Source organism: Schistocerca piceifrons, chromosome 1 (assembly GCF_021461385.2).
Source record: "Schistocerca piceifrons isolate TAMUIC-IGC-003096 chromosome 1, iqSchPice1.1, whole genome shotgun sequence".
Taxonomy (NCBI): Eukaryota; Metazoa; Arthropoda; class Insecta; order Orthoptera; family Acrididae; genus Schistocerca; species Schistocerca piceifrons.
The window spans coordinates 1,020,248,979-1,020,261,484 of record NC_060138.1 but is presented as its reverse complement, the minus strand read 5'-3'; the positions used below and the strand labels follow the sequence as shown (position 1 = coordinate 1,020,261,484).

Genomic DNA, 12,506 nt, shown 5'->3' with positions numbered 1-12,506 from the left:
AACCTGGTTCCTAAATCTCAATCTAACCATTATATAATCCATCTGAAACCTTTCAGTGTCTCCAGGCCTCTTCCACATACACAACCATCTTTCATGATTCTTAAACCAAGTGTTAGCTATGATTAAGTTATGCTCTGTGCAGAATTCTACCATGTGGCTTCCTCTTTCATTACTTACTCCCATTCCATATTCACCTACTACTTTTCCTTCTCTTCCTTTTCCTACTACAGAATTCCAATCCCCCATGACTATTAAATTTTTGTCTCTCTTCCTTGACATTTAAACTTGTGCTACTGTGGTAGGCGTTTTAACGAAATTGCTGTTTAAATTTCGTTAAAGAATAAAATTTGCTTTTAAGTTAATTTTCTTTACCTTACTTTCTTTGCGTGCGAACTTTGTTGTAGAACCTCTCTCTTATTTACGTGTGGTAATAAAAATTTTCACTTTCAAAAGAATTGCGTACATTTAAAAATTACGTGAACTCATATTAACTGATTAAGAATATTTGGTTGAAAATTAAATTCTTTACATCATTCGGCCTCGGCACACATTTTCTAAATGCAGTGGATTTTTTGTTAAATATTTTTACTGAATTCTTTCCCAGCGTTAGCTTTTGAACACAAGATTATCACTATTAGCAGAAAATGGTTAATTATTACCAAGCCGACATTTAATTATCACTGATCAAACCTACTTCGCTATACATTAAAGTTATTTGAAAGAACCAAAATTGTTAAATTTCAATGTTAACTATCCGTCTAAGAATGCACAAATGTGTAACAATTTTTTAAAATCTCAGTCAGTCTCTGGATCGCTGTAAAAGAAGAACATTCTCTTAATTCACTGTTAATTTTTTATCTATCTGTTCCCGATTTACGGGTTTGGTTGATTTTTCCTTTAGCGGAACAATTTTTTAAATGTGCCGCCGCTGCAAATCGATCGGTCGCGGCACAGCCCAGCAACACCGCTAAAAGATGCTGAAAACTCTTTAAAGAAATATTATAGATGACATGGGCAAGCTAATTTACATTAATAATACACACTTTTTATAAATTTCAATATATATTACCACAACAAATATTCAACTCACATTAGTTCGCAATTTCTCCTTCAATGGCGGCTAAATCTAGATACAGACAAATGACGTCTACCCATTCACCGAATACATCGACACAGCTTCCTACCGCTTTCAGCTCTAAACGAGGAAGACCAAAGAATACATAGTGCATTGTGCTTTTATAGTATTGCTGACTATTAACATTTCTTTGTAATTTCACGACATTATTTCCCTCTGGCTGAATTTCACGTCTCTGTTATCACAGATATTGACACATTTCGCAATTTCATATTTAATATAGAAATATTACCATACTAAATACAGAGAGAATATTACTACAAAAAACATTACAATAATAACAAATGTCTTTTACGCAAAATTCAATAATTTTTTTTGTTAAATAATTTCATTATATACAAATGCTCAGAGTGGCATATATGGTACAAATAAATTTCAGTTTGTTAATGTGTGAGTTTGCCAGGGAACGTTACATTGCCCCTGGCAGCATTTGGCAAAGAGTTTCTCTACTTTGACACAATGGTGCCAGTAACGTTCTTTACAATTCTGTATTTTTTTATGGAATGGCTCTTTTAATTAGTCCCAGGGTTATATATGTTTATGGCTCCCCCATTTGGGCGAAGGCAGACAGGAAACCTGGGCAAAACTGTGCCGGAGCCCAGCCATCCCAGTTGGTTCATGATTAATCTTGTCTCTTTAGCAGTCATTCTTTTGAATTGATTTAACAGTTTGTCATCAACGGTTACATAATATCATTGTCACATACAGTTCAACGATATACCGCAAGGTCACTTGTCCTAGGATATATCACTTAGTTTTTTGAAATCATTTAGCACAGCATCACTTTTTATAATGTTCCCACTACCTACGTGTCACAAATTCATCTCCTACACTTGTTAGTGTTCATTTTCTCTTATCAGTTCACAGGTATACATAATAAATGTTCAATGTTTATCAAAAATGGAGTCATTGACATGTTATGCAGTTTGTGTAAATATTTTGGAAAATGACAACAATGCTGTAGTCGGTGAGCGGTGCAGAGTGATTGTTGAGCGGCGCTCGGCGCGGCGCGTCGGCTCCGTGTAGGTCACCGCCCCCGGTGTTGACAGCTACGGCGCGGAGGGGCGTGGCTGTCTGGTCTGCTACGGGCTGCTGCGGCCGCTGCATGGCTGAGGTAGCCAGATGCGCGTTGGATATCAGCTCGCCCGTGTGACGTCTTCTTGCAGTGCTCCAGCAAACATGCAACAAGTTCACAAACAGTGTACTATCCTTATGGGCATTTTTCCTGCTGTGGGAAAGAACGCACACAGTTATTGGCAGTTATTATTCAGTAGGCCCTCACTAGTCTGGTTTGCACAATGTTTCGTTGTCACAGTAACACGTTTTATGGGCACACAATATTTTTCACCATGTCATGACTTGTTATTAGTCACACGCAAGTTTCACCTTAGGACAAAATGTATCTCTGTAGTCAATGCGCTTTTCTGGCGTCCCTTGACACACAAAGAATTAAAGTTTGACACTAACTTGGTCCACCGTCCGTTATCGGCTCACTGTTCGTGTCGTGCTAGTTCCTTGTCCACTTGCACACACGGCGATAATACAGTTTTTTATTACTTATACACAACAACTTCGTGACGTATTGCTGCAGGTTTAACAGTCACTGTCTGTCTCTGCCACACAATACTGCACTTTTGTTTAAGTTCCTTTATTTTTATTTACAATGTCTGCTGTGCAATTTTTGTAACAGCACATTCGTAACTCTTTACCAAGGTGTGTAATATTTGCGTACATGGTAACAAATATTAAAATTTCGTATTAGTTTGCCCAAAAATCATCTATATTCGTGTTCGAGTAGATTTTATTTGTGCATTCCAGCCGGATTCAGGCATATTGTTCAATAACTCCTTTGAAATCATTTCACACTTTACTATCAAGGTCCTACGTAACTACAGTGTAGTCTCTGTAGGTTAAAATTGACTTGGACTGTATCTGGCTAGTTCCCTTTTTTTTTTTTTTTTTTTTTTTTTTTTTTACTGATTGAATCTGCACATGCTTTAATTGATGCTTCTTTGTGCGTAACTTTGCGCTACTTAAATTTGCAATAAGTTTGCCTCCCATGGTGCCCTCGGGTCACTACTGGGTGCATTATTCTTTTTGATAACATTGGTTAGATAATAAAGTTCTCAGGGTCTCATATTATTGATATTATTCTGGGTTCGAATCTGTCAATCTGACAGCTACACATACATACATACATACATATATAATAGAAAAGATTGTGCCAGAAATATTTCAAGTTTGACACACATATAAAAAATTATGCAGTACACTAACTAATCATTGCTAAAATGTTCCTTTTGACTGAACTCTTGTCACAGCTTAACACTACAAATAATTGCACTAATCAGATTATCTGTGCAGACATTCAGAGCATGTTTTAGATAACACAAATTAAAAGAAGACATAACACAAATATTCATAAACAAAAGAGAAAGTCAATCATATTCTTATAACTAAATACTTCTACATTGGTACATTATCTCTACAGATCACACATCATTAATGTTCATTATTTACAAAAGAATGGTGTCCTCATAGGACTATTAGTCTTTTACTGTATGAATATTTTTACATCCTTACGCGGATACAGTCCCCGTACTCTCCCTGAGTGGGGATCTGCTAAGAGATAGCTACTATTTCCTTCTTGGACTAAGGAATGGAGTATGAGGCTCGACAGTAGGTTTTGTGAGGTTTCACCTCGATATTGTACTGATATCCCTTAACAATTCCTGGTCGTTCTGAAAATACATCTGCATAATTAGATAATAACTGTACCAAATCCTGCTGTTGCATTGAATTCGAATTTTCGGACTGTGATACTTTGTTCACAAGTGCGTCGACATTTGCTTTTAATTGATCACTTTGTACGACTGGATAACAGAGATTTTGTCCTAGACAATGATTGTCTAAATGTAGTATCCACTGATTCCTACACTTTATGTTAATAGCATTACAATTAGGCACAGGTACCTCTTCAGATCTGAGCATGGACAATTCTATCCTCCTACCCACGTTCATCAAACTTAATTTTCCCCGAGAAAGGTCGATTACTGCGTCCCTTTCTCTCAAAAAATCTACCCCCAAAATGCAGGCTACCCTTAAACCCTTTACTACCAGGAATGAGCACGCTATGGCTTCATCCCCTAAATACATCTCTACCCGCACTTGGAGTTTAATTATTTGTCGCTGTGCACTTATGGCTCCAGTGACTTTACAATTATTCACGGGAAAAGTCAGCATACGCTTTTCTTTCCCCAATACTCTGAATAAGTCCATACTCATGACACTGACAGTAGCACCTGTATCTACGATTGCTTGCACATCAATATTGTTAATTTTGATCTCTATTATCGCTTGTACTTTGTCTTTGTGCTCCTTTATGCACGTGGATGGTTCAGTTATTAATTCATGTCCCATCTGTACCCCGTCATTATACCTAAGGATACAGATTCCCGATGTTTTGTTCTGTGTCGGGCTGCTCTCACTCCAAACCTCAGCCGACCATGGAGAGCGTATCTCGGCTGAATCTAGTTTGTTGGATTATTGCTGGTGGATGGGTGTGGCTGCTCTGTGTCACTGACTTCCACTATGTGTAAGTTGTGTTGCGTCGGCCGCCACGGTTGCGCAATTGGCGCATTTTGTGGTGGCGGTCGGTTATTGTCATATCTTTCACTGTTTTGCCGGTCCGGACTGGGCCTCTGGTTCTGTGGCCAAGTTCGGTTTGCATCATTATAAGTATTAGTGTTCCATGGCCCCCTGGCATTTTTCCATCTACTATTGCTTGGTGGGCCTGTTTCATATCGGTCATCAGACCTCCTTTTCCGGTCATTATTCACCGGCGGACTATTGCCGTTCCGGTCTCTGCCTCTATTCCCGTTTTGTACATAATCTTGCCTCCTATTGTTACCTCCGCCGTTTCCATTATTTGGTGGAGGCGTGTTATTTCGACCATTTCTGTAACCGTTTCCGTTACTTCTAGCCTGTTCAGAGGCTGCCTTAACATCCTCCTGAATCAGGCCAATTGAGTCCAGAACAGACAAGAAATGTTCCATATCGTTTTCGGGCACGTGTATAAGTTTTTCCTTTACGTGTATCGGCAAGTGTGATTTCAAAAGTCTGATCAAATCCCGGGATGAAATCTGCTCGTCCCAATAACGGTTCTTATTAATGTACTTCTCAAAATATTTTCGCAAATTGCCTAATCGTGGAGAATACGGCTCTGGATTATATACCTCCTTCCGTAATCTCTCCTGAATACATGTTGACCAATATTTGGCCAAGAATGCCTTTTCAAATTGCTCATATGTATCGCAACTGTCAGCTGCTTCGGTTGCCCATAATGCAGCATCTCCTTGTATGTAAGACATAACGAACTGTATTTTCTGTGTATGACTCCAAACGCTAGGCAAAATGTTTCTAAATCCCTTGATAAACACTACAGGGTGAACAGATTTCTTCTCCGTTGTAAAGGTCTGAAACTGTCGGTTTCTAATCAGGCTTTCTTCAATCACTACTTTGGAATGACATTTATTTGTTTCGCTTACATTGGTTGCCTGTTCTGTCTTGCAGTCGCAATTTTTTACTGCTGTATTTATAAGCCTATCATTGTTGGACCTGGCTGGCGTGACACACCCCTGCGCGTCGCCGTGCAGCAAGCTGATTTCTAGCTTGGCAAGACGACGGTTGACATTCCGCTGCCATAGCGGAATGTCAGTGCGCACCACCCTTCCAAGGTCCTGCATTTCCGCATTGGAGCCCGCGTCTTTGGCTTCAATCGCGGCGTGCACTTTCTCGTCTATTTCCTTTTTAAATTCACTTTCCATTTTGTGCACTTGTTCGGACACTTTGTGCTCAATTACTTGATTTGTGTCAATCTCTAATTGTTCCACCTGGTTGGTCAGTACACTGATTTCCTCTACGATACTGGCGTTAGCCACTTGGATACCATCTACTCTTTCGCTTAGTTCTTGCACCGTTTTGGGTATGGTTTCATAGTTTTGTTTCAAACTAACTATCTCACTTTGCATAGCTTCCAAAGATTGCATTAACTGCAAGTCTCTCTCATGCAGGCGTCGGTCACGCTCTGCTTGTTTAGCATCACGTTCTCTTTCGCGTTCTGCTTGCATACGGGCAAATTCAGCTACCAATCTCTGGTCACGCTTTGCTTGTTCAGCATCACGTTCTCTATCACGCTCTGCTTGTTCAGCATCACGTTCTCTATCACGCTCTGCTTGCATACGTACAAATTCAGCCTGGAAATTGAGCATACGCTCGAACATAACTCTTAATGATTGCACTTCTGACACCTCACCACTCTCTGGTCCGTGTCCAGTGCTTGCGGGTGGCACAGTATTTCCGCTATCAACTGAATCACTGGGTAGCAGTGGCAACATTTCTTGCCCTTCTGCCCCCAGATTCTCACATTGTACTTCCTGAACTACGTCACTAACATTACTTTGTGTCCCACTTTCTAACTCGGTATCACTACTTACTGACTGTTGTTCATTATCCATGTTGATATCCTTCTGACTACGCAATCTAACCATAGTAAACAAAAGAAATAAATAATTACTACTAAAAACAGTCTTGATCACGATTTATTTTATAAGGTGACCGGTTTCGACCACTACTGTGGTCATCTTCAGACCATTGAGTGGGAACCCCTTTCTGTTGGAGAATCACAGTTGTGATTCTCCAACAGAAAGGGGTTCTCACTCAATGGTCTGAAGATGACCACAGTAGTGGTCGAAACCGGTCACCTTATAAAATAAATCGTGATCAAGACTGTTTTTAGTAGTAATTATTTACAAGACATTGATCACTGCTGTTCCCATAATGCATTCAAAAGTAAAAGAAATAAAATCTGAACTAAATATCCTAACACTCAGGTTTCACTGACATAATCACACAAGAAATGGACATTAACTAATACACACTTACTATATACTACAATGACTAACTACCTAAATGTCCTGTTATTTTAAAACAATTTACTAACAACAAGCACACCACTAATGATCCGAGAACACTGCACTGAGGCTACTTTACTACCCACAGGACAACTACACTGTAGCTTTACCTTTTGGTGATCTATCTTGGGTGCAGCTGCCCCCTGATGTTGTGGTAGGTAATTAATTTTTCGAAATAATGAGCTCTCTTCTTCAGCTTGCCTCTGGGTATATAGTGTTCTCATGCAAAAAATCATATACAGGTATTACCACACAATATTGGTTATGCAATACATACAATACATGGAAAAATTATTAAATGTTCTCCAACAAAGTTCGACTATAATAATTCCCTAGTTATCTCATGGGTATTTAGTGGCCACTGCATATTCGTGCCCCACGTTGGGCGCCAATTTAACGAAATTGCTGTTTAAATTTCGTTAAAGAATAAAATTTGCTTTTAAGTTAATTTTCTTTACCTTACTTTCTTTGCGTGCGAACTTTGTTGTAGAACCTCTCTCTTATTTACGTGTGGTAATAAAAATTTTCACTTTCAAAAGAATTACGTACATTTAAAAATTACGTGAACTCATATTAACTGATAAAGAATATTTGGTTGAAAATTAAATTCTTTACATCATTCGGCCTTGGCACACATTTTCTAAATGCAGTGGATTTTTTGTTAAATATTTTTACTGAATTCTTTCCCAGCGTTAGCTTTTGAACACAAGATTATCACTATTAGCAGAAAATGGTTAATTATTACCAAGCCGACATTTAATTATCACTGATCAAACCTACTTCGCTATACATTAAAGTTATTTGAAAGAGCCAAAATTGTTAAATTTCAATGTTAACTATCCGTCTAAGAATGCACAAATGTGTAACAATTTTTTAAAATCTCAGTCAGTCTCTGGATCGCTGTAAAAGAAGAACATTCTCTTAATTCACTGTTAATTTTTTATCTATCTGTTCCCGATTTACGGGTTCGGTTGATTTTTCCTTTAGCGGAACAATTTTTTAAATGTGCCGCCGCTGCAAATCGATCGGTCGCGGCACAGCCCAGCAACACCGCTAAAAGATGCTGAAAACTCTTTAAAGAAATATTATAGATGACATGGGCAAGCTAATTTACATTAATAATACACACTTTTTATAAATTTCAATATATTTTACCACAACAAATATTCAACTCACATTAGTTCGTAATTTCTCCTTCAATGGCGGCTAAATCTAGATACAGACAAATGACGTCTACCCATTCACCGAATACATCGACACAGCTTCCTACCGCTTTCAGCTCTAAACGAGAAAGACCAAAGAATACATAGTGCATTGTGCTTTTATAGTATTGCTGACTATTAACATTTCTTTGTAATTTCACGACATTATTTCCCTCTGGCTGAATTTCACGTCTCTGTTATCATAGATATTGACACATTTCGCAATTTCATATTTAATATAGAAATATTACCATACTAAATACAGAGAGAATATTACTACAAAAAAACATTACAATAATAACAAATGTCTTTTACGCAAAATTCAATAATATTTTTTGTTAAATAATTACATTATATACAAATGCTCAGAGTGGCATATATGGTACAAATAAATTTCAGTTTGTTAATGTGTGAGTTTGCCAGGGAACGTTACAGCGTGGGCTTCATGCCTATCTTGGCTACATTAATGCATTCACTTTGCTGTTTGTAGTAGCTTGCACGCCTTCCTACTTTTTTATTCATTATTAAAGCTACTCCTGCATTGCCCCTATTTGATTTTCTACTTATAACCCTGTATTCACCTGACCAGAAGTCTTGTTCCTCCTGCCACTGAACTTCACTAATTCCCAGTATATCTAACTTTTACCTATCCATTTCCCTTTTTAAATTTTGTAACCTACCTGCCCGATTAAGGGATCTGACATTCATGCTCTGATCCATAGAATGGCAGTTTCCTTCCTCCTTAATAATGACGTCTTTTATAGTATTCTTTTCCCCTGTTTAAATCAACAGTTGCTTAATGCTCTATTTGAAACTCTCAATAATCTCTAGTTCTTTTGACAACCCAGGTCCCATCTCCTTTAATTCATTTCCTTTCTGCAGTTTTTATCTGCTATTCATAACCAATAAATTTTGGTCAGAGTTCACGGAACTCCTGGAAACGTTTTGCAGTTTAACTTCTGGTTTTGAAATTTCTGTCTTACTATTATGTAATCAGTCTTAAACCTTACAGTGCCTCCTGGTCTCTTGAAATCTACAACTGTCTTTTGTGATTCTTATATTGTAAGGGTTAGCCATGATTAAATTGTGCATTGTGCAGAATTCTACTAGATGGCTTCCTCTTTCATTCTTTCCCCCCCAGTCTGTTTCCTTCTACTATCTTTACTTCCTGTCTTATTCCTTCTATTGAGTTCCAGTGCATCATTATAATTAAATTTTTGTCTGCCTTGATAATCTGAATTATTTCTTTTATCTCACCAAACACTTTCTTTCAATTTCTTCATAATCTGCAGAGGTAGTAGGCATCTAAAATTGTGCTACTATGGTGAATGTTGACCTTGTCTCTGACTTGGCTATGACCTATGATACATCACTCCTCCCTGATACATTTAGATATGACTCTGACGGGTGACACATACATAAGCATCCTGTCGTATCACCTGCATCCATTCATGTCCATTGTGCATTCCGATGGACTTGGGCAGGACAATTTCAGAAGGAAAATGTGACACCCTACATGTCCAGAAATGCTACAGAATGGAGGAACACTCTTCTGAGTTTAAATGCTTCCACTGGCCACCAAACATCCCCGACATGAACATCACTGAACGTATCTGGGATGCCTTGCAACTTGCTGTTCAGAAGAGATCTCCACCTCCTTGTGCTCGTACAGGTTTTTGGACAGCACTCTAGGATTCATGGTGTCAGTTCCCTCCAGCACTACTTCAGACATTAGTTGAGTGCTTCCCATTTCATGCTGCGGCACCTCTGAGTGCTCGAGGGGGCCCTACACAATGTTAGGCACATGTACCAGTTCTTGGTCCTTGAGGTGAGGGAGGTGATCTGCCTCCACCAGCGTAACAGATCTGCAGATGGAGTTTGCCATGGGTGCACAAGCAGATCTGATTCTGATGTTGGCAGAACAAGTTGTGGCCACTAGGACCAGCTGGCACCCTTGTTGGGTGGTGATAGAGCCACGTTGATTAAACCCAGCTACGTCCACCTTAAAATGTGTATCTGCATCCTCTGCTACCGAAGGAGACTACTACAGGTTTTGCATGGATACCCATGCAAGAGTCCCATCAAGCTTTGATTGTGGATTGGTGTTGCCTTGTAAGAGGAATGGCATATTGTTAATGTGATATTAGAAAAAAAAAAGAAAAAAACAGCATTGTGATCTTTGAGATGTCCTTTCAGATGACTGTGACTTGGGGTTCAATCTGAAGAACAATGACTTATGACTTGCCATCAAATGAAATTTGTTGCCATTCAGGAAACTTAGAAACTTCTGATATTGAAGATAATTGTCAGTGCTTTCTTCTCTGCTTGGCAGTAATTCTCTTGCCATGTTGTGAGGTCCTTAGAGGAAAACGCAACAGGCAGTTTTGAACCATTCAGGCACTTAAAATGGTACAATGTCTCAATGCCATATGATGACATGTTAGTGGCCGGCCAAAATGATTGGTAAATGAGACTGATACAAAGTCAGCCGAGGTGTAGTTTGGAGACATTGCTTCAGTCCAAGAAATTCTTGGTGACAAGCTGCAGGTTACTGGAAAGTTTTCCCTGCAGACAGTTCGGTGGTTGAGCTATTGTTACAATTTGTTGGATAATTTGGGAATAATAGGTATCCTTGCCCATTAAATTCACTTGTTCTTTACGTGCATTGGTGTAGGAATATGGAAAATGGCTGCCATCCTTGCTGAGGATATGTCCTATGTCCTGTACTTTATGAGAAGCTGAAAGAAAGGAGCATTTTGACAAGATACACTAAAATATTCATAATGGATAAACATAATCAGATACACTTTAACCCGAATTGGAAAAGGATAGAAAATGTTCACTGGAAATTTGCTTTACGCTCCTCCAGAGTTCATCCTGTGAGCACTGTGGCATCTAGGTAATTGATGCATTGAAGAATATTGGCAACAGTGTGTTCTAAAAAAATTTGAATGATTCGTGGTACACTAGAAATGCTGAAAGTTAACTTGTTATACTGATAGAAGTTGTACAGAATATTTAAAACCAGAATGGCTCTGGAAGCCTTGTTTAAAGGAAGTTAAAAATAAGCTTCCAAAAGACTGGTCTTAGAAAAATACTGACCTCTGCTATTTTTGGAAATAATTCTTCCAGATACAGAAGGGTGATATGAGTCCACAAACCAATTGATCATTTACCAAATTTCAGGACCCCACAGAGGCATAATGTGAACAATGCTCAGTGATGAGGTTCATCTTCTATAAGGAATTGGGGAAGCACTTTTAACTCCTCTGAGTGATCCAGTTCTGCTTTAACTTTGTCCACAAGGTAGAGGTATAGGGCATGCTTTGGGAAATTTCAAGCACACAAATTAGAATCCTGGAGAAAACAAGAGCATACTGGAGACACAAAGAATCTACTTCTGCACATGGAATGGTAGTCTGAATTGGTTGGACTGATTGTTGGATAGAAAATCCCAAGGTCATGTAAGCATCCAGGCTGAAAATATTTTCCACCTAGAGTTTTGCTACTACAGAGGAGGTAAGGGTTCTGGTCACTTGCGTATGTGTTAATCCCAAAAGTACATTTCCTAGTATCGGAATTTCATGAGTGGCAGCCCATAGCTTAGCTCACGCTGATTTTAAGGGTGAAGATGCCAAAAGAAGATGTTTAGAGATATTAGTAATTGAGACTGACCCCCTAGATTTCAAAAAGGAATAACATGGAAATGCTGTGAACTGTATTTGACAGAGTAAGACAGTGTGGTGTGTGGTACCATTTATTAGCAATGGGTAGATAAAAAACTCACTCACCAAGTGGGACAAGAGAAAACACACATTAAAGTTAAGGAAATTCGCAAATTTTTGGTGCCACTGGCCCCTTCTTGTGGCAGAAGGGATGAAGGAGATGAAGGAAAAGGACTGGTTAGGTTCAGGATATGGAAAGAGCTATGGAAAATTCGCCCAGAACCCCAACCCAAGGAGACTTACTGGACAAAATTTGCGTTGGTGCACATGACTGCTGATGCCTTGACTGGTTCTGATAGACAACTACTGTATGACACTTGCAAAAATGCCATTGACAGACATCATTGAAATGTGGGCAACTATGTTTAGCATGTGAGGAAAAACAATCAGCATAACTGGGCTGTCTGTGAATATTTTGCCAAAACTGAATGGAAAAGCGGTTATGGCACTGGGTATCTCCTGCCCTGTCAAG

The 12,506-nt window shown here is 38.9% G+C and overlaps 1 protein-coding gene across 1 annotated transcript in view; it reads right to left on the bottom strand.

The window, feature by feature from the left end:
* LOC124777299 overlaps nt 1-6,651 on the bottom strand; it is a 29,064-nt gene extending 22,413 nt beyond the window's left edge. Inside the window, exon 1 of the mRNA XM_047252655.1 lies at nt 5,771-6,651. Within this exon, the coding sequence (XP_047108611.1) occupies nt 5,771-6,651 (881 nt within the window). The remainder of the gene's footprint in view (nt 1-5,770) is intronic.
* Between the last annotated feature and the right edge of the window lie 5,855 nt (nt 6,652-12,506).